At 30.4% G+C, this 27,342-nt stretch overlaps 1 protein-coding gene across 2 annotated transcripts; it reads left to right on the plus strand.

The window, feature by feature from the left end:
- Window positions 1–3: 3 nt before the first annotated feature.
- On the plus strand, window positions 4–26,888 carry LOC143233380 (fasciclin-2-like). Of its 2 annotated transcripts, XM_076469565.1 has the most exons (14): window positions 4–142; window positions 2,229–2,347; window positions 2,811–2,970; window positions 3,610–3,746; window positions 5,344–5,500; window positions 6,764–6,954; window positions 9,388–9,487; window positions 10,310–10,483; window positions 11,123–11,377; window positions 13,867–14,059; window positions 18,260–18,488; window positions 20,619–20,687; window positions 22,195–22,290; window positions 24,883–26,888. In XM_076469565.1, exons 1-9 carry the CDS (start codon window positions 40–42, stop codon window positions 11,314–11,316), a joined length of 1,335 nt encoding a protein of 444 aa, XP_076325680.1. In that variant the 5' UTR covers window positions 4–39; the 3' UTR covers window positions 11,317–11,377; window positions 13,867–14,059; window positions 18,260–18,488; window positions 20,619–20,687; window positions 22,195–22,290; window positions 24,883–26,888. The 2 variants fall into 2 exon arrangements, with proteins under 2 accessions (XP_076325680.1, XP_076325681.1); XM_076469566.1 differs by lacking the exon at window positions 20,619–20,687.
- Window positions 26,889–27,342: the final 454 nt, after the last annotated feature.

Genomic DNA, 27,342 nt, shown 5'->3' on the forward strand with positions numbered 1-27,342 from the left:
GATAAAACCCACATTACAGTTGAGTCAGATGGAATTTTTATGTCTAAGGTGCAAGAAAGTGATGGTGGAAAGTATCGTATCCAAGCTATGGTTACAGAAACTGGAAGATTCAAACATCGAGACATTAACTTGGAAGTTCTTAGTGAGTGAATTTTCCAGTAAATTTCTGGACACTTTAATTAAGTAATACACTTTAAATTCAAGCTTAATTTTGAGGTCAAGATTTACTTTTATAATGCTCTTTTCTCTTATAAAATCTTTTTTAGTTCAGTTCTGTTGTGTGTGTGTCAACTGAAATGTTATCATATTTTAAAAGTTACTTGTAATTGTAGCTTTGTATCCCCAAACTAGTCTATTTATATATGTATTTAGTGGCAACCAGTGTGCCTTATATCCTGAATGGATTGTTTTATTTCATAGGATATCTTGTTACAAATCAACTGCTTGTTTGGGTGATAACCCCTTTAATATGAAGGACCTGCTAATCATGTGCTTAATATGTAAACTTTCATTCAGGTATTCTGCATGTGGTCAGTTGGCATCTTGAGTAAAATATGTTGTAAATGAATTATCAGCAGAGCATTGAAGTTAGGCCTACTGACAACAAGAGGTTCTTGGATCTTTGGTTTTATGATGTAGTTACCTTCAAGTTACAACAACAGTTAAGTCATGAAAAAAATAGACAAGACATGTGTTCACAAGAGTAACAAATATTTAATTGCATATTCACTTTTTATTAAATACTAAACAATACACTGTAAATAATGCAATAAAAACAATATAATAAACAATAGATAAAGTGGTCTGTTCTTGTAATTGGAGAACTGGAAAGAGCTGATGAACCTTAATAAGATATAAGGCTGTTTTCAGTTTGGTTTGGATGTTTTCCTCTTGAAAATTAAATTGAAAACAAAGGAAACAAATAAATGGGAAATAACTCTATCTGAAGTTAAAATAAACAATTATTACCACTCTGTGAAAGGAAATTTTCTTTTTGTATGTCACTAAAATAACTATTTTACTTTAAAATACTCTTACAGCATGTGGTGAAAGTAAACAAAGGTAAGGTTCTTTTGAGAGCCAATTGGGCTGTTAATCTAAAGCATGATGCAAGTAATGGAAATCTAACAAAACAAAACAAAAGGTCCTTTCAAAATGCCTTTGGGTAATGCAGATACAAAGAAAACTTTTAATTAAACATTGACATTTTAAAAAATTATACACAAGTAAAACATGAAACTCTGGTCTCTTTAGTACAAGCATGAAACTGAAGTGTAATAAGACCAGCCTTTAATCACACTAAAAGCTACATTCCACACTATTAAATGTAGGTTTATAGACCAGACACATTACCACTCTAGACGTTACCTGATTTATCAACAAAAATAGTTTAACTTGTTAATAAAGTGCTGTCTTAATGTTTCCTGTAAGAACATTGGATAAGTAAGTTTCAGGATTTGTTTAAAACTTGCTTGCCACTTAGAGAAGGCTAAAGTTAGTAACTCTCTTCAGCACCTCACTGAATTCAAAAATGGAACCATGAAAAACAACATAATTCTAAAACATTTTTTTTAAGCTAAGGGGTAGGAAACAGTCAGAAGGTTCTTGTACTACAGAGGTAAACCTTAAGTATGAACAGAGGGGAGCTACCACAACTGTTTTTCAGAATTGCTTCTTTAAACATCATGTTTTTTTTAAGATGAAGTAATAGTCGTTTTAAGGGGTTGTACAAAGACTTGTGCTAGATGGCATGTGTTTTATCTTCTTTGGAAAACCATAAAGGGGATGAACAGTAACACAGATAGTTGGAAACTGTTGCACAAGGACTTTTCATGTGGTATCACTGTTCTTCTTGTGATGGACAAAATTCGTTATTTATCAAAAAAAGTAAAGCGTTTGGAGTCCTACAAATTCCATTTTCATTTTCTAAAAGAAAATATAAAAAACTAGCATCAATCATTGGATATCACTGAAATTACATTGTGAAATTTAATGACAATGAAACAAAAACAAAAAATGTGTGGAAAGTGAACTTCCCTATAGTTTCAAAAATTTGGCTTCGTTTATAACTTCAAATGCAGTTGTTAAAAATAGCCTAACAGTGCACCTCTTTAGAGTGTAGAATATGGGTTATTATGGATTAGAGTTTTAAGTTCACTGAAGTTTCGCATAAGTTATGAACTTTTGAAACTGAGAACTTAATATTTGATTATATTTTTATATTACAGTTCCTCCTAATATCACAGAGTTTCAGGAGAAAACTCAAGCAATCGAGGATAATGGCTTAGTACTCAAGTGTGTGGCTAGTAGTGCTAATCCTGACCCTTTGTATTCTTGGTTTGATAAGGTGAGGCAGTGCAACTACATTATGTCAGTTGTTACCTAGCTTTATAAAATAAATTCCAAAACATTACAGTATGGTGAGAATTTATTTCAGTTACAATCATGATTTGATTAGTTAACCCTAATTTATTTTGATTGAGGATGTTTGTTTAATTTCACATATTATTCATTTAACAAATAAATAGTTTACTATAACTATTATAAGGAATAATACTGTAAAGTATATTTTCTGTTTCCTAACCTATGCACACTGTTTGTCTTGGTTGCTGTATTGAAATTAATTATTTTGTTTGAATGGATTTTATGTACTGTTTCCTATACTTGTTTAATTGAGAGTGAATCTGTGTATGTGTGTAGGGTGGATTTGTTTTTCTGGAAAAGCAGTTTGTCGTTCAGTACATATTCTAAGAAGTAGAACAGTGATTATTTTAATATTATTTTTTGATGGAAATTTCTTACCATTATAGAATGATCATCAAATTCAAACTGAAGGAAGATTTTTAGTTGATAAAACTTTGGGAACTCTTACGATACAAAAAGCTAAGAAAGAAGATGCTGGACTTTACAGTTGCATAGCTCAGAATGAAGCTGGACAAGATAAAAAACAGTTACAGCTTACAGTTCTGTGTGAGTTCCAGGTTTTATTAAGAGTCCAACAAGATTCCCATTGCCCATATTAATCATATCCTCTCTCAGTATTTATAAGTGTTTCCATAATTATGGCATACATTATAAAGAGAACCATGTAAAATATTGCAGTGACAAAATATGTAATTTAAGTTTGCATCATACAGTGATTAAAAGTTATTCATATGTAACCTTCGAAAGTACCTGTGCTTTATAATGTACTTATATGTGTCTACTTCTAACCTAAAATGATCTTGTGAAGAGACTGTACATTTTTGTTGCTCATTTATTTTAATATTTTATGTATTAGCTTGATTTTTCTATTTAACTACAGTTTGACCTTAAGGGATACTGTTTAATATATTGAAACAAACCATGAGCCATGAGTGGGAGTCTGAGGGATGAACATCTTCATTAATGTTTTAAGAAATGTAGTTTTGTTGTTTTAGATTTAATGAAACCTTTTCATGTTTTTGTTTTGTAGTGAACTTTACTCAGTCAAAATTAAAATATTTGAATTATTTTTTGTTATTAGGAATATATTACATTTTGTTAACTTAGTCGTGTTTGTTGAGGAGTACAAAAAGTTGCATCTATACTTATGGAAGAGTTTCGTTACAATGTTTTTTCTTATTGCAGCAAAACCAAAAATTCTGCAGTTTGAAAAAAAGAACACTGTTGAAGGAAAGTCAACTTCTTTAGAGTGTCGTGTTTCTGGTGTCCCACATCCAGAAGTGTCTTTACGTAAAGAAGGATCACATGAGAAACTTGAATCTGTGAGTTTGGGCATAGTACTTGGATTCATGTTATTTTATTATTTTATAATTTTTTTATTTCATTAAATAAATGTATGGAGAGTAACTGGGCTGGTTAATTACACTGTATAATAGTTTAATATTTATGAAGTGACATTTGACTGCATATGAAAGCCATGGCATCATAGATGACAAATCTTATTTAGTTTGTAGCAAATTTTCAACCATTTGATGATGCAATGTCTCAGTGGTAGATTAATGGCTTTAATGTGAGCCATAGCCTTTTCCAAAGAAGATTATTTATAACTCTATATAGTTAAGTGATATGGAACTGTTGGCACAACATTTGAAAGAAGGAAGCCTTTTGTGTTCTCTGTGTAGGCAGAAACTCTCTCACAGCAGAGCATATAGGATAAAAATGGACTCAAGAACCACACTTCAAACCAATTCAGAGCAACACTGTCAGATTCAAAGTGAAGATGGGATACATGAATGAGAGCTATCTAACTTGAAAACAAAACATCTCCATGAAGTTGAGCACATCTCTTGACACCTTTATCAATTTAAAAAAATTCATGATTTATATTGATCAAGATTGGCAAGCCACCAGCATTAACAAGCATAACTGAAAAAACTGAAATCACACCAGTTCCATTGAACTGCATATCTGTCAAGTCACTTTGATCTACTTAAATGTGTTCTTGGAAACCAATGTCAGCTATAAAGTTTGCTGAGATATATGGTCTAAGATTGAACTTTCTGTCCTTCACAATAGATTTTTTTACAATAGAAAGTGCAATGTTGTACAGTGGTCATCAAGTTATGCATGACTGGTGACGGAGAGAGTAGTACAAAAAGCATTATACACTTGGAAAGTCATGCTTATAGGGTGCAGTTAACCCCACATAAAACCTTTTAAAAATTAACAATTATGAAATGTTAATTGATATTTTTAAATTATTTTGATTTACTGATTGAAAGTACTTTTTGGGGTGATCAAAATTATTATGTGAAAAGGTTTTGAAGCATTTTGAAGAATGGTCTAGTAGTAAAATATTATAATTTATTTTTTGAAAGGTTTGTGTGTGTTTACATGCATATGAATTACTAATGAAGGTTATCTACTTCCCTTCGGTTTTGTTTCAAAGAAATCAGATAAAATTAACTCTGAAATACTAAAATCTTTTTATTTTTTAATTTGCTCTCATGCTGTCAACAGTCATATAAATTAGGGTCCTGAATGGCTTTGATACAATGCACAGCATGCATCAATTTGCCTAGAGTTCTCTGCTCTCCCACTTTCTGTGTAACTCATTGTGAATAATTGTATCAGGAGAACATACATAAGCTATGCTTTCTCTCTATAATTTAAATTTCTTAGAGTCTTGATGGAAAGCCACATAATTCTTGGTTGACAGGAGGTGGGTTGGAATGTATTTCAGAAGTGAGTACCTGTTTGTGAAACATGGTATAGCAATAAAAAGTTACAATGTTGTAATAGTTATCTCAGTAGTAACAAACATTTTGCAGTAATATTTGTTTTAACCTTGTCTTTTATTAAGTTATTAATCCAAACTTTAACTTATAAAGAGTGGTAAAATAAATATTAATTTGTCAGGGAGGAAGAATGATTGTAGAGAGTTTTCAAGAGAAGGAGATTACGAGCTTGAAAATGACTATTAGCCAAGTTATGAGAGAAGACGATGGCTTATACTTTTGTCATGCAGAAAACATGGCAGGCAAAGTGGAAAAAGCAGGACATCTAACAGTTGAATGTAAGATATCATCAGTTTTTGAAGATATCGTATCTTTTGTGGTGTTAACTAGGCACTCTACAATTTTTCCTTGCATTAGTTTCTGTCTGTTCAAATAATCTTAGATATTATGAGAATATGAGTAATGCTATCATTAATATCATAATGTTTATTGAGTGAAATATTTTTTCCCAAATTCTGCAGATCGTAATATCAGTTGGAAAATTACCATAAGTTACCTGCACACACAGATATAGATATATATTGTATTTATTATTATTTTTAACATTTTGACTTTATCACTTATGATTACACTGCACAACAAAGTTTTTGCTTCTTGAACACTGTTGGGTGTTCCTTATAGATTTTTGGCTGCTGATCACAAAAATCACATCCAAATTGCCCATCGCATTACCGTTTCATTGAAATCTTCAGTTTTGCTATAATGGAAAAATGATATCAGGGCAACTGGAATCTGTCAATGCTTGATGACTACTGTTGGACACTGCAACGTGATGCACCGGACATTGAATACAAACAAAAATCAGGAGCAAAACACTTTTAATTATGTTAAACTTAATAGCATATTAGAAACATAAATGTAATTAAATACATTATTGCTGGTAAACAATTAACTGTATTTCTCAGAGTTCCTACGTGATGAAGCAAAATCAAAACTATATTTGTGCATACCCACCAGGTGTCTGTCACAATCAGCAAAAACTTTTCAGGAAGCAAAACTTTTGAAAAAAATTGTTGTGCAGTGTTATATATTTTTAGGAAAATCTTTCAACATGCCTAAAAAGTCTAAAGTTATTTGATTAGTCTTGCTAATACATTGTTACATTTCTCTTGAGAAATACAACAAAATAAGTCTTATGAAAATTATACAATTTAAATATTAAGATGATTGGATGGACTGAAACCTACAAATATATGGAGAAAAGAAAACAGAAAAAGATGAATGGAAACTTGAAGAAGGCTTATAAAATTCTGTCTTTTGTATTGTTGGTTCATAATATCTATACATGTTTCCATACAACAGTTTTAGTTAAAAATATACTCAAATTCAGTGTTTGTGTTTTGTCTTACAAAGATGTTTACTGTAAAAGATCAGCTGAAGATTGTCACTTGTTTTGGTGTTTGGGGAAAATTTATAATTAATTATTGATGCAGTTCTCCACTGTAGATGTTCTACTTTTGGTTGGTTCAGTTGATTACACTATCTTAAAAGTTATTCTTATGTATAATTAACATTTTTCACTCTTACAAATCTGTTAACAGTTAAGCCACGAGTAAGTACTCCAAAGTCAAAGTTCATGAAAACATGGAGTGAATACTCGGTCAATCTAACCTGCATTGCTGATGCCATTCCAAATGCAACTATTCAGTGGTCTTTTAATGGACAAGAGATTAAGTCTGACCAGAGTGAAACTTACACTATTTATGGGAAAGGAGGATACAGTAACTTGCTTGTAAGTGTTAATGTTTTTTTGTTTATTAGATTAAAAGATTAAGTTGCTTCAACAGATAATATAGTATAATCAGTAGGCTAACAGTATGTCAGTATTTGTAACATCTCAAATTCAGATTGAAGTTCCAAAACCTTATTATTTTATAACAAAATAATTGTGTTCTTTAAACCCATAATATTTTGCACATTTTGCAAAATTTATTTTCATGATATCCTAGTAATTATTACCATACGCAATAAAATTTCTGGACTGTTTATGTAAGGTGGGTAATTGCATTGTTAGAATTAGTTTTCAACAAAAGAGACATAACTATTATCAGACACTGTCACTATTTGATGTTTAGGAGTTAAATTAATTCACAGTTGAAGTGGCTTCCATTAAAAATGTTTTATTTGGAATATATTTTTACAGCTTACATTCTCAAAGAAACTGAACAAACTTGTATGCTGAATCAATGATTAGTTTTACCGTAAATCTCAAGTGTTCCCAATCATTACTTAATCTATATATAAAAACGGCTCATTTTGGTTGAGAAAATATTTTACGTAGAAGAGTGAACAACGTTTTGACCTTCTTCGGTCATCGTCAGGTTCACAAAGAAAGAAAGAGGTAACTGACCAGAAGCTGACCACATGTTTGAAAGGGGCTGTGTAACTGAGTGTAGGAATGTAGAGGGGCGGTGTTAGATGTTTGAATATATAATTTTATATTATTTATTTTATTATATTTAATATAGATATACAGGTGTTCCTTTGTATTGGTTTATTTTGAGTTTAAGTTGTTGTATAAGTAAGGCTTCTTTAATTTTGTGTTTATTTCTTTATTTAGTATTTGAGTGTTTTCTATGGTTATGTTGTGTTTATTTGACTTGCAGTGTTCGAAAACATGTGAAAGTGACTTTTTGTGTTCTTTGAATCTGGTTAACTCTACTTGATTAGTATTTATTCACGGAAAATAAAACTCTGCTAGAAAAGGTTACTAAACCAACAAAATGAGATAACCATACCTTGTTTTTCATGTTAAAATTACTAAAAAATTCTAGAGTGTTAAATCTAACCTGTTCTTTCAGTTAAATGGTACATGCTGTTTCAGTTTTATTCTGATGGATTCAGAAACTTTTGTGTGCATATAATATCAGTTTTCTTTTAAATTAACCAAGATTTTTTATTCACAAAAATTTAGTGATTTGTCAAGTTGAAATTGTGTGAACAGCTAAGAAAGTACATTATATACATGCTACAAAATAAAGAAAAAAAAATTTAAAAGTGTTATTAATTAGTTTATGAAGGAACAAAAAAGAAGATACTGGTTATATATTTGTTAAAGATGCGTTAATTGGTTCCACACATTTTCCACAAAGCAACACTAGTAGCTATTTGTGTATAGCTACCCCTAATTTTCATTTAATAGACTAGAGGGAAAACAGATATTCAACGTGCCTATTTCTAACTCTAAATCTAACTGAATAGTTGGATTTGACTGTCACTTTTATAATCTATTGACAGCATCAAAGGGTGGAATGTACTTTGTGCCAGTTAGTGGACTGGGAATCGTGAGCTCTCAGATTCATAGTTCAAATGCTAAACATTATGCAAGCATTTATTAGAGACATTTGAATATTGTAACTCACTAATTCATAAGGAATATAAATAGATAGTCATCAGGTTGGGTTACAGTTTCCAAAAGTAAATTATTATATCATTTAAAAGTTTGTCATACTAAGTTCTTTTTTAAAAATGCAATTTTCTTTACATATGAATTATCAACAATGTTTGAAGTCATATCTTACAAATATTGGAAGGGGTATTTTTTATTCTAATTAGATAGTTTTAAATGCATACCTGTCTTCATCAGTTTTTTCTCATGAAAGCAATATGTGTATTATAAAAAAATTGTATACAAAGAAACTGAAATCTTAACCATACACTATAATCACACTATTTTTTAGCTGCAGCATAATGGCTTATAGAATGGTTTTGTCTTTTCTTTTAGTTCATAACTCCACCTCTTAATTGATTTTGAGATATAATTACAGCCAGGGTATTGAAGATTCCCTCATGTTAAATTTTTTATTTATATATGGACATTGAAAGAACCTAATGATTTGATTCAAATTTATTTATTTATCTGGTTTCAAAGTCATGCACATTTCTATGCTTAGAAGTAACAAGTTAATTAACTTTAATTGTACATGATGTCAACATGTTACTTTTCTTTTGTTCCTGGCCCTCTTGTGGTTAGTTTGATGGTTTATAATGGTAAAACCCAAGATTTAAAACCTGTAGGGAAATACATAGATATCCCACTATATTGCTTTATGTTTAACAACAAATAAATTAATAATTTATATGCATTAAAAAATCATCCAATTAGAATAAATCGTCTTGAAAGATTTTAGAAGTAAACTGTAACAAGAGATGTTTTGTGTTACAGGTGAAACCTTCTTCCAAAACAAATGTATATGGTTCTTACAAATGTGAGGGAGTTAACATTCATGGGAAAGACAACATTATTATCCAGTTAACTGAATCATGTAAGTTCAGCATCATTAATAAATAATGATGGCACTTTTCAACTTTAAGATGTTTTTGTTTACTTGTTCTGTTCATATACATACACTTTTTGAATGCTGTAAACTAGCAGACATATTGTAGGGTTTTTGTTTTCAATTTTGTAATTTCCTAAATATTTTGTAATTTTATTGATTAAGATTAGTTTACTGTGTTATTTGAAAGCACACTAAAAATAACAAAATGTTACTGTAAATTTAAGAAAATGGTAAACTTTAAAAATTTTACAAAAGAAATGTTTTTAATTAATTAAATCTATGATGTTTTATCTTCAACTAATGTATGGCTAACAACAAATATGTTAATAATGAGGATAATGGAAATGGTGGAAACTGTTAGAGAAAAAAAGAACCTTAATACTTAAAAAGACATACCAAATATATCAGTTATTATGACCAGCAAGTTTTTTTTTTACTTATGCTATTTGCTAAAAAAAAGTTGAAAATAAAAAAGTTTGCATTTGACTTTGGCCTGGTCAGACATTGTTTTGAAAACCAATTTCCACATACAGTGGAAGGCTTGTGAAAAAATTTTCAGAGTGTCTACTTTAATATTGACCTCTCTGTCCTCTGTAAGTACTTGTTAGAATGGGAACTGTGTAGGTGGGCAATACTGCTTTCCCATTGCTAACAGATTAAACATGATCAGTGACAGAGAAAGAACCTTCAGGGTCATCTTGAATCTTGCAGTATCATTTGTGCAATTAATTTTTTAGTTTAGATAATTATAAGTAACAATGAAAATTATAGTATCTCCATAATTTATGAGGTGGTATTTCTCTTAAGCTGTCCCAAAAAAATTGTTTGAAGTGATTTACAAAGATGTTACATCTACAACAATCTCCTTTGAGTTTGTGGGCCCTAAGGATGATGGAGGTATGCCTATTACTTCATACTTGGTGGAATACAGACAAGAAACTGATTTACCAGAAAATTCTAAAATAAAAGAAATGACAAAAGGTTAGTAATTTTTAGTTACTTTGTTTGTTTTTATTCTTAGTTTAACTTTGAATCTTTTCTTTCTTTGCTTCTGTTTCATCAATTTCAGTGACAGTTTTAGCAAGCCACAAATATTTTAATTGGCCCTATATCCAACATTTAATTGTTCCCTGCTGAGACAATGTTAAGTCTCCTGATTTACAGTGCTAAAACCAAGGGTTTGATTTCCCTTGGTAGACACAGCAAATAGCCCAATGTGGCTTTGTTATAAAAAAAATCACACAACATTTAATTAAATAATACTGTGTTGTAGTGTCAAATAAAAGATAAGTAATAAATAAATTAACACAGTAATATATTTCTGTGAAGAGAGGGCTTTGACTGTGACATGTAATTAAAGAGTGGTGTCTCAGTATTGCATTAATATGAAAGTGTTTCATAGTTAATTTCTATTAATCATGTGTATAATTTCTGTATATCATGCTATATCAAGGCATCTGGACCATTAGGTGGTGACCAAAAGTTACAATGAATAGGTACATGCCCATTTCTGATTTAAATAGTATATTAATAACACATTATATTCTTGTGGTGTAAAAGTCAATAAACGTATTTAGTTAAGTTTAATCACAGAATAAAATGTTTTACCTTTCTGTACAGGAACAACTTACATTCTGGAAAGCCTGAAACCAAGAACTACCTACATTTTTCGATTTGCAGCGAAGAATGCAGTTGGCACAGGGATGTGGCTTGACAGAGGATCATGGACAATGCCAAAAGAATCAACCCTGACCCACCAACAATTATTTCACCCCAGGAAACATAAGTGCATTTCCAGACAAAGTAGTGATTAGATGGACTATAAACCAAGACAATGGAAAGCCGATTGAACTTTATCAGTTACGCTACTTTAGGGTATAGGTCACAGTATCAGTTATATTAAGTTTTTTTACAGTTTTATTTAGGAAAAATAATGAATGTTACTTTTGAAGTTTTTACACTTTGAAATATTGCATAATAACAATTCATTTAGTTATATCTGTGGGATTAAAAATTCATACTGCAGAAAAAGACATAAAAAGTTAGTATTATAAGCTAGTTTATTGAATCCATAGTGAAATAACATATGTGTATGCTTAGACTACTATTATTATGCATAGATTCAGAGATACAATAGACAACAGTGGTACTAACACTTTTTATCAATATTCTAATAAAATACTTCTGTGTACAATACAGTGGAGCACTGTTAAGCCGCTGTATTTGGGGTCAACCTGCTTAACCGCGGCTTAAACCTCTGTGACTGAAAAGCCGGTCGCCAACAGCTCCGCTGAGGAGCCTCATCCGGCCATTCGCGTGATCATTATAATATCAATAAATATCCCCTTGAAGTTATAAAACCAGGATTAAATTCTTAAGCCGCGTTTTTACACATTCTTAAATTAGCGGTGAGCCGTGATAATCCTTGCTCACATCGCTCACAAGACTTGCTACAGCGGCTTAAGCGATTTCGCAGTTTACTGGTCCGCGGCTTAATGGCGCTCCACTGTAATTACTACATTCTTACACTATATCATAACACAGAATTGTACATGGAAAGTTCTAAATGTATTGACACATTTTTCTATACATATTTATAATCGTATGAATATACATGGTTAGGTATTAGAAGTCAGGATTATCTATGTGAAAGTAATTTAATCACACTTTACTTTTTGTGTGGGTACCATCATTGCATGCATCAGTAGATTTTTTCCCAAACAATTTCGTGTTTCTTCATAAAATTGTTAACGAAATATTTCTTTACCAGTTATGTTGCTTTCCAGAGAGTCACATAAGAACAGGTCCTCTTCAGTAGCCTTATTAAACCTGTAGCATCAATTTTCTTACTAAATGTGTACATTATAACATATTTTATTCAAGGTTTAATAAGTGTCTTTCCAATAGCATGCACTTCTCCAGCAAGCTTATATGATAACTTACCCTGCAAGATGTCTCGGTTGCATTTTTATTGCCTCTTTTAGAAATTTTAATCAGAGAATGTTTGCAATTATCAATTGTATTAAGTTTCTTCCTCAAAAAAAATTATGTTGTTCATTTATGTTCATTGTGGTTTGTTTCCAAATGCCTATGAAGTTTATCAGGAACCAATGAACTGCTTGATAGTATTTTATTACACACCATGCACCGTGCATCAGGACAATCTTTATTTCCAACACACATAAGACCAAATGACAAATAACTTTTGTTTTGGTAGTTTATCACTTGTTTCTAATTTAATTCTTTTACCTGGATTTTTGTTTTTTTCACCTTCAACAATTCACTGCTAGTAATAGAGTTTCTACCAATGAAAGATTGAGAACATTCATTCTTATTTTGAACTCTCTCGATATCATGATCATTTATTTCAATTTTTTGGGGGTAAGAAAGGCTTTGTTTTTCACAATTTCTGTTTTCAGCTATTTACATTTATTGGACTTAAAGTATGAATAAAAACACTTTTGTTTCGATTGGGGACTTGTATAGACACTAGACATGTAAAATATTGGTGAAGAGAGTATGCTGTGTATGTAACACCCTCTGCACCCATATATTGCAGTGCCAACAAATACGTATGCGATACCAGATATGTATATTATTTGTTTATTTACCTATTTAATATGTATTATGAATTTTTACATTTTTATGCTTATAATATATCTTAGGTACAAACCTCTCCACTAAGATATTATATAGAATAATTTTGGGATCTTCTATAATTCTTCAACTTGAAATCGTTATTATCTAATTCTAGTCCACAGAAAATATTTCATAACAAGTCATGATCATGCAAAAAGTGTTAAATATTTTATTAAAAATTAAAATTATGATTTTCTCAAAGAGCACCTATTAATCTCAAACGAAACACCAGTATTCTGCAGAACATAGTTTGGGAAACACTGCTGTCATGTAATGAAATATACATTTGGTTCAGTATGGTTTTTCCTTTATTTGGGTCTGAGTCACTTGTGTGCATAGGTTTGCTAATGAATTTGCATGATAGCACACAACTCTGTATTTCATTACTAATTTGTTTACAGTCTGACAAATTAATAACACATGTGGGAACCATGCCTCCATTTCATCAAAATGATACATTCTTTGAACAGTCTTTTAAGATACTTTGTGCACTTTGTAATGCCCTCGTTATGAAGAGCCTACATCAATTTTCAGCTATTCTCAAAATGCATCATCAGTCCAACAAGTTGTAAAGTTTTTCTTGTTTTTCACTTTACTCTCACTGAGTCCCTTCTATTTTTTATATCTTTTCTAATCTTCACATTTGTTGCAGTTTTTATTCAGTACATTATTGAATTCCTGAGTTTTCTATAAAACATTTCATTTGAGGTTGTTTTTTTTATAAGATCATAAAAGACAGTGAAGACAAATGGAAGCAAAATGGTCAAGTCAAGATAGTGAAGCTTGAAGATAATTGGCAAAGAGCCCAGTATATTATAACTGGATTGGAACCCAAAACCTACTACAAGGTTCAATTGAGAGCCAAAAATGAGATTGGTTACAGTGACGATGAAACAAGGATTTTCCAAACAGCTGAAGGTAAGAGTTTGTATAACATTGTGTGTAACAGCTGAATGTAAGAGTTTGTATAACATTGTGTGTAACAGCTGAAGGTAATAGTTTGTGTAACATTGTGTATAACAGCTGAAGGTAAGAGTTTGTGTAACATTGTGTGTAACAGCTGAATGTAAGAGTTTGTATAACATTGTGTGTAACAGCTGAATGTAAGAGTTTGTATAACATTGTGTGTAACAGCTGAAGGTAATAGTTTGTGTAACATCAGTGTGTAACAGCTGAATGTAAGAGTTTGTGTAACATCATTGTGTAACAGCTGAACGTAAGAGTTTGTATAACATGTGTGTGTAACAGCCGAACGTAAGATTTTGTATAACATTGTGTAACAGCTGAACGTAAGAGTTTGTGTAACATTGTGCATAACAGCCGAAGGTAAGAGTTTGTATAACATCAGTATAACAGCTGAAGATAAGAGTTTGTATAACAGCGGCACTGTGTATAACAGCTGAAGGTAAGAGTTTGTGTAACATTGTGTATAACAGCCGAAGGCAAGAGTTTGTGCAACATCAGTGCATAACAGCCTGAAGGCAAGAGTTGTGTAACACTGTGTATAACAGCTGAAGGTAAGAGTTTGTGCAACATCAGTGCAACAGCTGAACGTAAGAGTTTGTATAACATCAGTGTAACAGCCGAAGGTAATAGCCTGTGTAACATTGTGTAACAGCCGAATGTAAGAGTTGTGTAACATTGTGCGCAACATCCGAAGGCAAGAGCCCAGTGTAACATTGTGTGCAACAGCTGAAGGTAAGAGTTTGTGTAACATTGTGTATAACAGCCGAAGGCAAGAGCTTGTGTAACATGTGTATAACAGCCGAAGGCAAGAGTTTGTGTAACATCAGTATATAACAGCCGAAGGTGAGAGTTTGTATAACATCAGTGCATAACAGATGAAGGCAAGAGTTTGTGCAACATTGCGCATAACAGATGAAGGCAAGAGTTGTGTAACATGTGTGTAACAGCTGAATGTAAGAGTTTGTATAACATTGTGCATAACAGCTGAAGGTAAGAGTTTGGTATAACATCAGTGTAACAGCTGAAGATAAGAGTTTGTGTAACAGTGGCATTGTGTATAACAGCTGAAGGTAAGAGTTTGTGTAACATTGTGTATAACAGCTGAAGGTAAGAGTTTGTGTAACATTGTATATAACAGCCGAAGGTAAGAGTTTGTGTAACATCAGTGCATAACAGCTGAATGTAAGAGTTTGTGTAACATTAGGCATAACAGCTGAAGGTAAGAGTTTGTGTAACATTGTATAACAGCTGAACGTAAGAGTTTGTGTAACATTGTGTGTAACAGCTGAAGGTAAGAGTTTGTGTAACATTGTGTATAACAGCTAAAGGTAATAGTTTGTGTAACATTGTGTATAACAGCTGAAGGTAAGAGTTTGTGTAACATTGTGTATAACAGCTGAAGGTAAGAGTTTGTGTAACATTGTGTATAACAGCTGAAGGTAAGAGTTTGTGTAACATTGTGTATAACAGCTGAAGGTAAGAGTTTGTGTAACATTGTGTATAACAGCTGAAGGTAAGAGTTTGTGTAACATTGTGTATAACAGCTGAAGGTAAGAGTTTGTGTAACATTGTGTATAACAGCTGAAGGTAAGAGTTTGTGTAACAGTGGCATTGTGTATAACAGCTGAAGGTAAGAGTTTGTGTAACAGTGGCATTGTGTATAATCCTGGAATTCTTCAGAATTTTAGTAATAACAGAAGTTTATGACAGAGCCAACTATTGTGCACGTTACCAATCACAAACAATATGTTCAAATAAATAAGGACAAGAAATATGCATTTTTTAAATCAAATTTTAGTAGCTGTTTCAATCAATAAATATATCTTATTAAATACGACTATAAAGTCTATTAACTATAAATTGTAATCTAAGTTTATTAAAACAGTTTTCTCTAAGTTTGATAATGCTACCTGGTAGGTAGTTGTTTTAAAAAAATAAGGAAATTACAGTTGTTTGTTTATACATTGTGTTACACCTGATTCTATTTATCCTTGAACCAGCTTTAATGATGATATAATTGTTTAACATATCATAATAAACAGTATAATAAGGCTTGTAAGCTTTATTAATAGTTACAGCTTGGTACGTGTTTTAAGTTATAAACAGAAACACTTAGCAATAACTCACTAGTTTTGTCATTGATTGCATCACATTAGGTTAATTCAAAGAGTTATTACAGAGTTGATCTTTTGTTTTGTATATATTTTAAATAGGTATTTCACTACATATTTTTCATAAGCATACTTATCAACTTGTGTCTTTTCAATGAAATAAAGAACGTTTTAACACTAACTTTACGAAAAAACTTTCTTGGTGTTAAACAAAACAGAAAGTTAGCAACATCAGGAACTATGTACATATAATCTGTTTTAAATGCTTAACACCAGTGAATGGACATAATAACTGATAAAAATCATACTAGATAACAAATTCCTTTTTTACACAATCTTCATAATTATTTCATTTCAGATTTCAGAACAGAAGTGCCTAAAAATAGCCATTTTTTCCATCAATAAATTTTGGTCTACATTATAAAAATCTGGTGCAATAGAATAGTATGGTAACAACATAAAATGGTAACAGTTGATAAAAGACTTTTAACATGTTTATACTTGATCTTTAAAGGAAGGATGTGGTCTAATAGAATGCACAGTCGTTATATGCTCTGTGTATACAATCATAAAGAGGCCTTCAGTATTCTGATATTGTGTTTGTATAAATATAATAAAACTTGTATACATGAATCATGTAGTTAAGTGTAAAACTTGTATACATGAATCATGTAGTTAAGTGTAAAACTTGTATACATGAGTCACGTAGTTAAGTGTAAAACTTGTATACATGAGTCATGTAGTTAAGTGTAAAACTTGTATACATGAGTCATGTAGTTAAGTGTAAAACTTGTATACATGAGTCATGTAGTTAAGTGTAAAACTTGTATACATGAGTCGTAGTTAAGTGTAAAACTTGTATACATGAGTCGTAGTTAAGTGTAAAACTTGTATACATGAGTCGTAGTTAAGTGTAAAACTTGTATGCATGAGTCATGTAGTTAAGTGTAAAACTTGTATGCATAAGTCATGTAGATAAGTGTAAAACTTGTATGCATAAGTCATGTAGTTAAGTATAAAACTTGTATGCATGAGTCATGTAGTTAAGTGTAAAACTTGTATGCATGAGTCATGTAGTTAAGTGTAAAACTTGTATGCATGAGTCATGTAGTTAAGTGTAAAACTTGTATGCATGAGTCATGTAGTTAAGTGTAAAACTTGTATGCATGAGTCATGTAGTTAAGTGTAAAACTTGTATACATGAGTCATGTAGTTAAGTGTAAAACTTGTATACATGAGTCATAGTTAAGTGTAAAACTTGTATACATGAGTCAGAGTTAAGTGTAAAACTTGTATACATGAGTCGTAGTTAAGTGTAAAACTTGTATACATGAGTCGTAGTTAAGTGTAAAACTTGTATGCATGAGTCATGTAGTTAAGTGTAAAACTTGTATGCATGAGTCATGTAGTTAAGTGTAAAACTTGTATGCATGAGTCATGTAGTTAAGTGTAAACCTTGTATGCATGAGTCATGTAGTTAAGTGTAAACCTTGTATACATGAGTCATGTAGTTAAGTGTAAACCTTGTATGCATGAGTCATGTAGTTAAGTGTAAAACTTGTATGCATGAGTCATGTAGTTAAGTGTAAAACTTGTATGCATGAGTCATGTAGTTAAGTGTAAAACTTGTATGCATGAGTCATGTAGTTAAGTGTAAAGCTTTTAAACATGAATCATGTAGTTAAGTGTAAAGCTTTTAAACATGAATCATGTAGTTAAGTGTAAAGCTTTTAAACATGAGTCATGTAGTTAAGTGTAAAACTTGTATACATGAGTCATGCAGTTAAATGTACAACTTGTATGCATGAGTCATGTAGTTAAGTGTAAAACTTGTATACTTGAGTCATGCAGTTAAATGTACAACTTGTATGCATGAGTCATGTGGTTAAGTGTAAAACTTGTATACATGAGTCATGTGGTTAAGTAACATGATTAGTTTTATTCTTAGTTATTCATTTTTTTTATACAGACTTCCTTTGTTTGATTATAAAAAAACTGGAATTCCATCTCATTTATTTGGCCTTTTTCCATGTGACATTAGGGACTATGAACAGTCATCAGCCCCTGACCCAGGAAAAAGGAACAGTTTCTAATACTGTAATAATCGTAGTTGTGGTGGTTGTTATTCTCTTGACACTTATCACCATTGATGTAACATGCTCTTTCCGCTACCAGTGGGGATTGCTACACTTACTAAGGAACAATGTCTGTGGCAAAAATTCTGATAGCAACAGAAATGAAAAAAATGTCTCTGATGAAGAGAAGGGAAGGTAAGAACAGTTTTGGTTAATGGAAGAATCTTTGTATTATTTGAATCCGGGTGATATATGAATCTATAACATGATCAAAAATATTGTTTACAGTGAGAGTATCCAGCTAATGAAACAGTACATTTTTGTCTATATGTATGAATATAAAGAAAAACATGTTTGTTCAGCTACAATCTTTTACCAGGGTGACTTGCTCTGATTGGTCGTTAATAATAACTAGTAACTATTTATAAGTGTAAAAAAGAAATATTCTAACAATTTACTAAGTGAATTTGCATTCATGTAATAATTAATTGTCACTAATTTTCTAATTTCAACTTGTGAAACTGCATCCAATGGTTTATCTTTTAGCAGTGTTGTTAGAATTCCTAAAGATCATGAAATATTTTATTACTGTCTTTCTTTACTATGAGACTTAAGTAACAAATGAACTCACAAATATTTCTTATTATTCAAATAAGTATAAATGGGACCTTATTTTGTATGTAGATATTTTGAGTGATACCTGACATAAGAGGTTAAAGTATAATATAATTGTCATGGGAAAATTTGGAATTTTGGTGTTATTTCAACTTTCAATTGCTTCTTTATGTACATGTTTAAATACAGTTTGAAACATCTGTAAATGGATTATGGAATAATCAAATGGAAGTTTAAGAATTCATGTCAGAAACAGTTTCTAATTTGTCATCTGCTTGAGCTTTTTTAATAAGTTGGTACCATCACAAATATCAGTTGAAACTGTGTCTTTTATCTTATATATATATATAATTTTTTAAAAATATGTTTCAGTTATTTAAACTGACCAATAATTTAGTTGTAGTGTTTATTTGAAGTTCACTGGCTTATCTATGTTGTTGAAGCAGTAGAATTGTTGTTGTTGCACACTGTAATGATAAACTAACTATGGCATTTAATCACAAAGTAAAAGATCAAATTAATCAATTTTATAAAAATGTTTTCCATACGTTTCTTGCAATTAAAATAAATATAAGTTGGGCTACACTTTATACTTAGATGGTTTGGTTTATGTTAGAACATAAAAGGTAAATAGTATAATGACATGGTAATACAAACATATAGAATCTTGTGTAAAATAAGAGGTATGTGATAGTTTGCCAAACCATGTGTTCCTACAAATAAGATTAGAGTTTTAAAATGTTATTAAATCATAGTTAAAGAGAGTATTAAGTACTTAAAACTTAAGTAAAATTAAGAACTCTTAAGACTACTAAAGAATAATTTGGTTTGTTATTTTAATAGCAAGTGTAAACTGTTATATTTTAGGGCAAAAATGTTAAGATATTGTCAACCAACTTTATTTTTGGTATAACCTGTGTTTTGTTTATTTTAAATCTGAATGTCAATTTTTCAGTATGTAGACAAGGAAAATATATCTTGATAACGTAAATACTTTGAGATAACTGCTCTAAGAGCAGCCATATGAACATTCATTAGGCCATGTTTTTCTCAAGCATTTCTAAATAAAATATTCATTATTTTACTTATTATAGATTGAAAAAAAAATGTTAACATTTCATAACATCATGTTTTTCTCTAAAAATTCTCTAAATACATCTGAATAAAATATCCATTATTTTGGTTATTATTGATTCAAAATATGTATGTTAATATTTCTTGTTTACTAATATTTTGGATGTTTCTTTATAGAGCTGGGTGATTAGTTTAATTATCATAATTATGATGAAATTGACTACTGTTATAAAAATAATCATCTATTAAAAACTTGTGTTGATTATTATTGTTTTAAATTATTCCAACTATGGAAGTAATTAAAATATTGGTATTATGATATCTCATTATTTTCAATGACTTTAAAGTTATTCATTATTCAGCTTAATTGTTAGTGAGTGTCATGAATTATGAAAATAAGCAATTAGTTGAAATTTGTAATTTTACTCATTGCTATTTTTGATTAATACAACATTTCTAGTTTTGTATGAATAACTGTTAATTTAAAATAATCAAAAAATAAGCCTGACAATTAATCTACTCGTAAATTACACTAATTTCCCAGTTCTAACTCCCTAGGACAAGGATAACAAGTCAAGCTGTTACTTATAGTTTTTCTAATTGTTTATACTTAATATAATACTTGGATTTCTTCAGTTTCCAAGCAAACATGGATGAAGTTAAAACTACAGATGAAGCTATTAACTCAGCATCTCCAGTTGACATGTAAGCAATCTGGCTCTGTTTTCTACATGTGTGTGAAAGCATAAATGCATCTGTGACTATTTTATTCGACTGATGTATATTGTGTGTAGATAATTTAGTTGTTGTCTTATAATGTGAAGATAAACTTGGCTTCAATCCTAAACTACTGAACATATTCATTCATTCATCTTTGTTCTGCCATAGACAGGTTGGACTCAAAGCACAAAATATCGATCAAGCTGTTATTTTAAGTCACATCTTCTTCTCCACTGTTACCCATCTTCTGCCCTATTCATCAGATCCTCCTCATCTTGTAGCATAATTCTGTTGTTTTTTTCATTCAGGGATATTTTCTTCCATTATTTAAAATTTGTTTAATCTAGCTTTGTTCTCTAATTTTAAGCCCAATCTGTTTCTTTTATTTTCCTATTTTTTCCAGTGATTTTCATGGAATGCTCTCTAATAATTATCCAATTCTTTGCTGTTCATCTCATTTTCTTCATTCTACACTAAACTCACATTTTACAACTTTCTGATTTTCTATATATGTCACTACATTCTACATGTTATATTTATTTTTCTTCAGTTTTCTGCTCAGTTTTTTGTTAAAAGATGTTTCTTCATTCAGTATATTTATTTTTCCATTGCAGGTTTTAATTTTGTTTCTTTGACTCAATAAAGACTTTCCAAATTCACATATAAATCTTTGGTAGAAATAAATCATTAACATTTCTGATTTTTCTGTGTGCAGTGAACTTGTAAAGCTTACTAAAAGTTTGTCAAATTTCATGTACATACATGTAGTAAATTCAGAACTGTAGTAAACATTACTAATGCCATGCACATAAATTAAAGATCTCCAGGACCTTACATGTTGAACTACTTATGACTAAAACTGTTATCCTTAGTTAATGTAAATTAACTAGTATTTTGTAAATGGTAATAATCTAGTGTGAAATTAACCAAAAATATATCATTTAGAATCCGCAAAATGCCAGTTCAACAATTAATTTTATTTGTCATGACACAAATTAATTAAGCTGAACAAATCTGAATCAGCTGAAAATAATAATGAGAAATCATAACAGCAATATTTTAATTCTTGGATAGTTGGAATAAAAACAAATTAGAAATATCAAAACTTATTTTCAGTTCTGTGATTATTTTTGTGACATTATTTTAATTTTGAGCATATGATAATTTTAGGAAACACGAATCAATTATATTGAGTTAATCACGTAATTTTATATCAAACACTTAATAATGTTTATGGTGTAACATGTTAAAATCTTTTCATGTATAGAAATAAGTTACGTGGGTTAATAGACTTACTAAGTACTTGTCCAGTGCTTTGTGGTTAGATAGTTTGTTCATTTACACTGTTAAAGTCATTCCCTTAACTTTTTACCAAATAGAGATCAACCTTGAATAATCAAACTTTCTTTATATAAGCATCAAATATTCCCGATGTGTCTTTATGAGATACTTAGCACTCTTTGTAATAAATTAGTAATGTATTCTGTTTCAGTGAAAAGAACCTACTTCACAAGACTGATGACAAACCAGTAATGACAAAAGATCTAGAGGCAGCTGAAGAAGACACACCAATGATTCCACAAAACAGGTATCTATTTGTTAACTCGAAGACTGTTGTAGAAACATATAGAAAGGATGGGATTTCTAAGGTACCAAAGTACCATCCTTTTAATCTTAATACTTTACTACTCCATAAAAGGCTATAAACCTTAAAGCTTAACACACATAAAAAATAGTTAACCAAACGTTTTGTGGTCAAAGCAAGAATGATTACTCTTTGGTGGCAAGTTTTAGTACATTATCTTGAATCCATTAATTTTTCACTGCTATAAGCTGTAACTGATTGAAACCTAGTGAAGTTCAATATATGTGTAACTATACAAATATACTGCATCAGGTGGATTGGAAAATATGGGTCGCATCATCCTTTCAGCTCTAACCTATAGAAAACCCAATGCTTTAACTGTTTGGAGCTGTTTCTCATAATCAGCCATATTGCTGATAGGCTGATATAGTAGTTATAATTGTGCTTCTGTGCATGTTACCAAGTTGGATGACATCTTCTCTTTCTTTGCTTCTTCATAAATAGCCATCTTCGTCTTTATCCATTGGATAACAAGAGTACTAGATGGTGTTGTATATCTTTGAACAAAATGTACCAATGTATGATAATATTTTATCAAAAAATAGGACTAAGTGTTAAAACGTTGGGTTCATTTGGAACAGAAACTCATTAATATCTGCATACTTGAATTTATTTATGCAGAAATTCCTATTTGCATAAAAAAATCAGGTTTAAATCAGATAGTCTGAACAAACATTTACTCACTTTTAAACAAACTTGTCCAGGCTGTCAGCCTAGTCAATGTTGTGCAATAAAATTGTACTCTTGCAATAATGTGATCCAATGCTCATTTAAAGCTTCCAGTTCTGTACATTTCAAGAATTATTTCAATGATTTGTCATGCCTTGGACAGAACATTCAGAACCATACAGGTAGTGTTAAAAATACTTAAAATATGCAGCTACTTCAAGAAGTTCTTTCCTTATGTTATAATAATAGTGTTGTATCGGCATGAGTGCAGAACTCACACATACTGTAACACATATAATATACATTGCCCTGTATTTGTACTTTTTAAAAAATATATATAACCTGACTCACGAATTACTGTTTAACAAAATTCAAAAGAGGTGAACTTCACAGGCTTACATTTTGTGAATAACCTGACTCACGAATTACTGTTTAACAAAATTCAAAAGAGGTGAACTTCACAGGCTTACATTTTGTGAAAATTTCTAAATAAAAGTTTTTGTGAGTACACAGTTTCCTATAGTTCTGAAAGACAACACAGTTTGTTGTCCATGTCTGTTGGTTACACTTTATATAAATAATTTGTTTTTTTAGGAATCTAAGGTAGACACAGGTTTTGGAATCCAAAAAAACACTATGAAAATAAAATTACGTGAATACCACAAAATAAAAAAATGTTCATTTTGAAAACCTTCTTGACCCACAATTTAACTTAGGTGTGGTTAAAGCAGCTGGATAAGTGGAACATTACCAATGTGAAAAAGAAAAGACAGACTACATTTAGTATGTAGAAATATATACTTTCATAAAACCTCTACTTAAATACTTAGCATGAAGCAAAATGAAAATCTCCAAACTCTTACAACTTCTGAATCTAAGTACAGTTTTAATTTACGTTCTTACTTTGAGCAAAAGTTGAAATAGACAGGACTTGTCTATTAGTGAATGGATAGAGCTCTTTAAGCACATGTTTTCTAGGCTATGGTTAGATAGAAAATCTTATTTTGTATTTAAAGGATTAATTTATTATCAAGTTAATAAAGTTAGTTTAAGGCCGTTCACACTTGCTGTGGTTAGTATATTTGTCATTAGAAATAATGATTGGAACAATGCCTTGTTTGCATTATTAAACCACTTTGATATGGATAGTATATAGACAACATATATTTCCCAATTTTCAGTCACAGTTAATGGAGTCTTGAAATACTAGAATAATCATCACCCAAACATAAGACTTAGAGTTTAACATGAACAGTAATGCAGTTTGCTGTTTTTCGTATATAATCAACAAGGCTGTTCTAATGTTGGTAGTTATTCTAAACTGGTTATTGTGATATTTTTGTTTACAAGTGATTTAAATGAATATGAGAGCAGTAATAGTTAATTTCAGTCCTGGATAGAATAAATCTTGAGAGAGAAATCAAAAGTGTGATCAAATTCGTTGTGAGAACGTTGTTTGTTTTATTTTCCATTTCAGGTATTTAATACCTAAAATAAGACAGTGTCTGTTATTTACAAATTTAAATATTCAAGTTTTGCACAGGAATGTGTAAGCTCTATTATTAAGAGCCTGCCTTCACTCATGAGGAAATGTGCTTTTGGCAACATGAAAATTTATCTAGAATTGCATTACACATTTCAACTAAATGTAATGCTACTGTCATTAGTGATAGCTTTGTGTTTATTATCTGTTACTTAAAGTTTGTGTAAGGCTGATGGTTGTGAATCTGAAGACAAAAATAAACCAGTAAGATCTGGTGATACCACATCCACTTGAACTATATTCTGGCTCTATTGCTTTCATATTTTCTGTGTTAATCTGGCAACTGTAATTTCATTAATACATGTATTACTTCCATCTTACAGTGAGTATAACACTGTGATAGAAGAGGAAGGAAAAAAACAAACACACCAAGGAGTCTAAAACAAGCCTACAGTAGCAGCAATATTGCTCATTCTTTTCATCGGTTTACCAAAGGCCACTTACCAATTTTTGAAACAGGTTTTTTTTATAATTTTATTTAAAGATATAAAATATTTTTATGCATTGCTAGACATGAAAAACAAGTGAAGGAAATGAACCATGAGCAATTTGACTTATTGGTCATAAACTGCTTAAAGTTTTACTTGGGTAAATTCATAAGTTTGATGCATGCTGTTAGGGGTTTTGATACAAAAATCTGCTGTATAAGATTTTTTCCCCCTAATTCCACAGTTCTCTGCATTCACAAATTGCAAGCTGTTTTTCATTTGTTAATATGGACAAAATATTCTAATACTGATTGTATTTTGTCTTGGAGGTTATTTCATTGATACTTTAATTTTATTTTTTTCATTTTGTTCATTAAAAGTATTATTCATGTTTTTGTAGAAGGTTACTGTGTTTCATTCTCTCATATGTGTTTGTAAATTGTATTCATTATCTGTGGTAATGCAACCATTAAGTTGGATGCTGAGGAACTTTTTGTGGGGTGCAAAAAAAACACCAATAAACGTTTCTTTTATTTTTAATATGTACTTCATAGTGCAAAGAAAGTATTTCAGTTATTGTGATTAATATGCTTCTGGTAGAAATGAAATCAAAATTATTTTTTGAGGCTCTTTAAAAGATCAAAAATATTACTATTGTCTATGATACTTTATCGTGTGCTTGTTTATCAACAGCTTAGTTGAACTTGGATTCAGTGTTGTAACCTGCTAGTCACAGTTATATTAAGTTAATCCTAGCAGTCAACATTGAAAGTTATGTGTCCTTGTTGTTAATATAAAGTTTCTTACATATTACTTTGTATGTTGTGCACATAAAAGAGACTTAATATTCTAGTCTTGTTGTGGTCAAACTTTAGTACATGTGCTGTTTAAGTCCGTCCAATAAATGTGAACTTAAGACCAAATAAATCAAACTTTTATCCCCTCTTGGTCATTTTTTAAAGAAAAACTGTTATATTGGCTTCTTTCAGAGAACAGTTTTGAACTGTTTGAAAGTTTCTTGGAATAACATTCTTGCCATTATCATTGTAGTTGATGTACGTTTGTACCTTATATGAAAAGTACAACAATATATGTAAAATATTGTTTAAACATTTAAGACTAAATATTTAAAATGATTTTAACATCATGCAGCTGAAGGACTTTTAGGGTTATAAAGATTTAATATGAATATAAATCTGTGAATATAAAACCCTGCCACTGAATGAATACAACATTAACATAAGGAGTAATTATGTTCTTACATATTAGGAATAAGAAAATGGTACATTAGGCTGCTAATTTTTGTAATCGTGAGAAAAAGCCCTCAAAATCAAGAGAGAAAATATAATTAACACACTTACTAATTAATATTGTTTCATCACCATTAGTTTAACCATCTACATTTTTATTAAATGCATAAAGTATTTTTTTTACAAGATAGCTGAGAGTCAGGTTAACTATATTTTGAATAATTGAAGCAGGTAAATTATCCACTTTCATATTTGGCATCTTAATGTTAAAATGTTCTTTACATGTTTTTGTATGATATCCCATTTTTGGTATTACTAAAAGTCTCAACTGAAACTGGTTAATAATACATTGCAGTACATAAGTTCAGTTTGATTGTATTTGTACTTAATGATGTATTGTGATAAACCAATTATTGGTATAATCTTTCATATTTGGTAGATCAATCTTGTCCAAGATTATTTTCTCCTCACAAATAAATTTAAATGTTAAAAAAAAAGTAATACATCACCTTCACTAATGTGCTTTTTTAAAAAAAATCACGATTTTTACCCGTTTATTGTGTGTATTTGTAAGTTTATATGAACAAAAATTTTCTATCCTGTTGTACTACATAAATGTGTATGAGAATAAATCAGTCTTCAGAATTGTCAGTATTGTCGAGTCTTCTCTCATGCAAGCATTTAATGCTTTCATGTAACTTTGTAGAGAATGTGGACTGACATTTGAAATACCAGACATCGTAAAATTCATTTTTACATTCCTCATTACAGTTGGTATTAAAACAAACAAAAAAAAATTACAATCTTTAATATTCAATATAGACAGATATCTTTTTTCCTTGCTGATGAAATTGTATATTTATGTACATTACAAAACGATAGTTTTAAAGAAATTATTTTCTCTCTTTCATTTTGGTATTGATTCACTGAGTTCTATAGCAAATAATTTTAAAAAGGCACTTAAAATTTTATATTATATTTCAAATTGATCAATATTTTAGTAGCAGCTAATTAAAGCTCCAACCTTAAGAAATTAAAAGCATATGTGTAATTTAGTGAATAGTTTTAGCATGCTGATAATTATAATTTTTCAGGAAGATAACGA

This window comes from Tachypleus tridentatus, chromosome 12 (genome assembly GCF_004210375.1).
Source record: "Tachypleus tridentatus isolate NWPU-2018 chromosome 12, ASM421037v1, whole genome shotgun sequence".
NCBI lineage: Eukaryota > Metazoa > Arthropoda > Merostomata > Xiphosura > Limulidae > Tachypleus > Tachypleus tridentatus.

Excerpts from the sequence above, each read along its gene's own strand:
- LOC143233380 (XM_076469565.1), top strand. The coding sequence starts at position 40 with ATGTCTAAGGTGCAAGAAAGTGATGGTGGAAAGTATCGTATCCAAGCT. Across the intron at positions 143-2,228 it reads CATTAACTTGGAAGTTCTTA|TTCCTCCTAATATCACAGAG; the intron begins GTGAGTGAATTT and ends TTTATATTACAG. Across the intron at positions 5,501-6,763 it reads AGGACATCTAACAGTTGAAT|TTAAGCCACGAGTAAGTACT; the intron begins GTAAGATATCAT and ends ATCTGTTAACAG.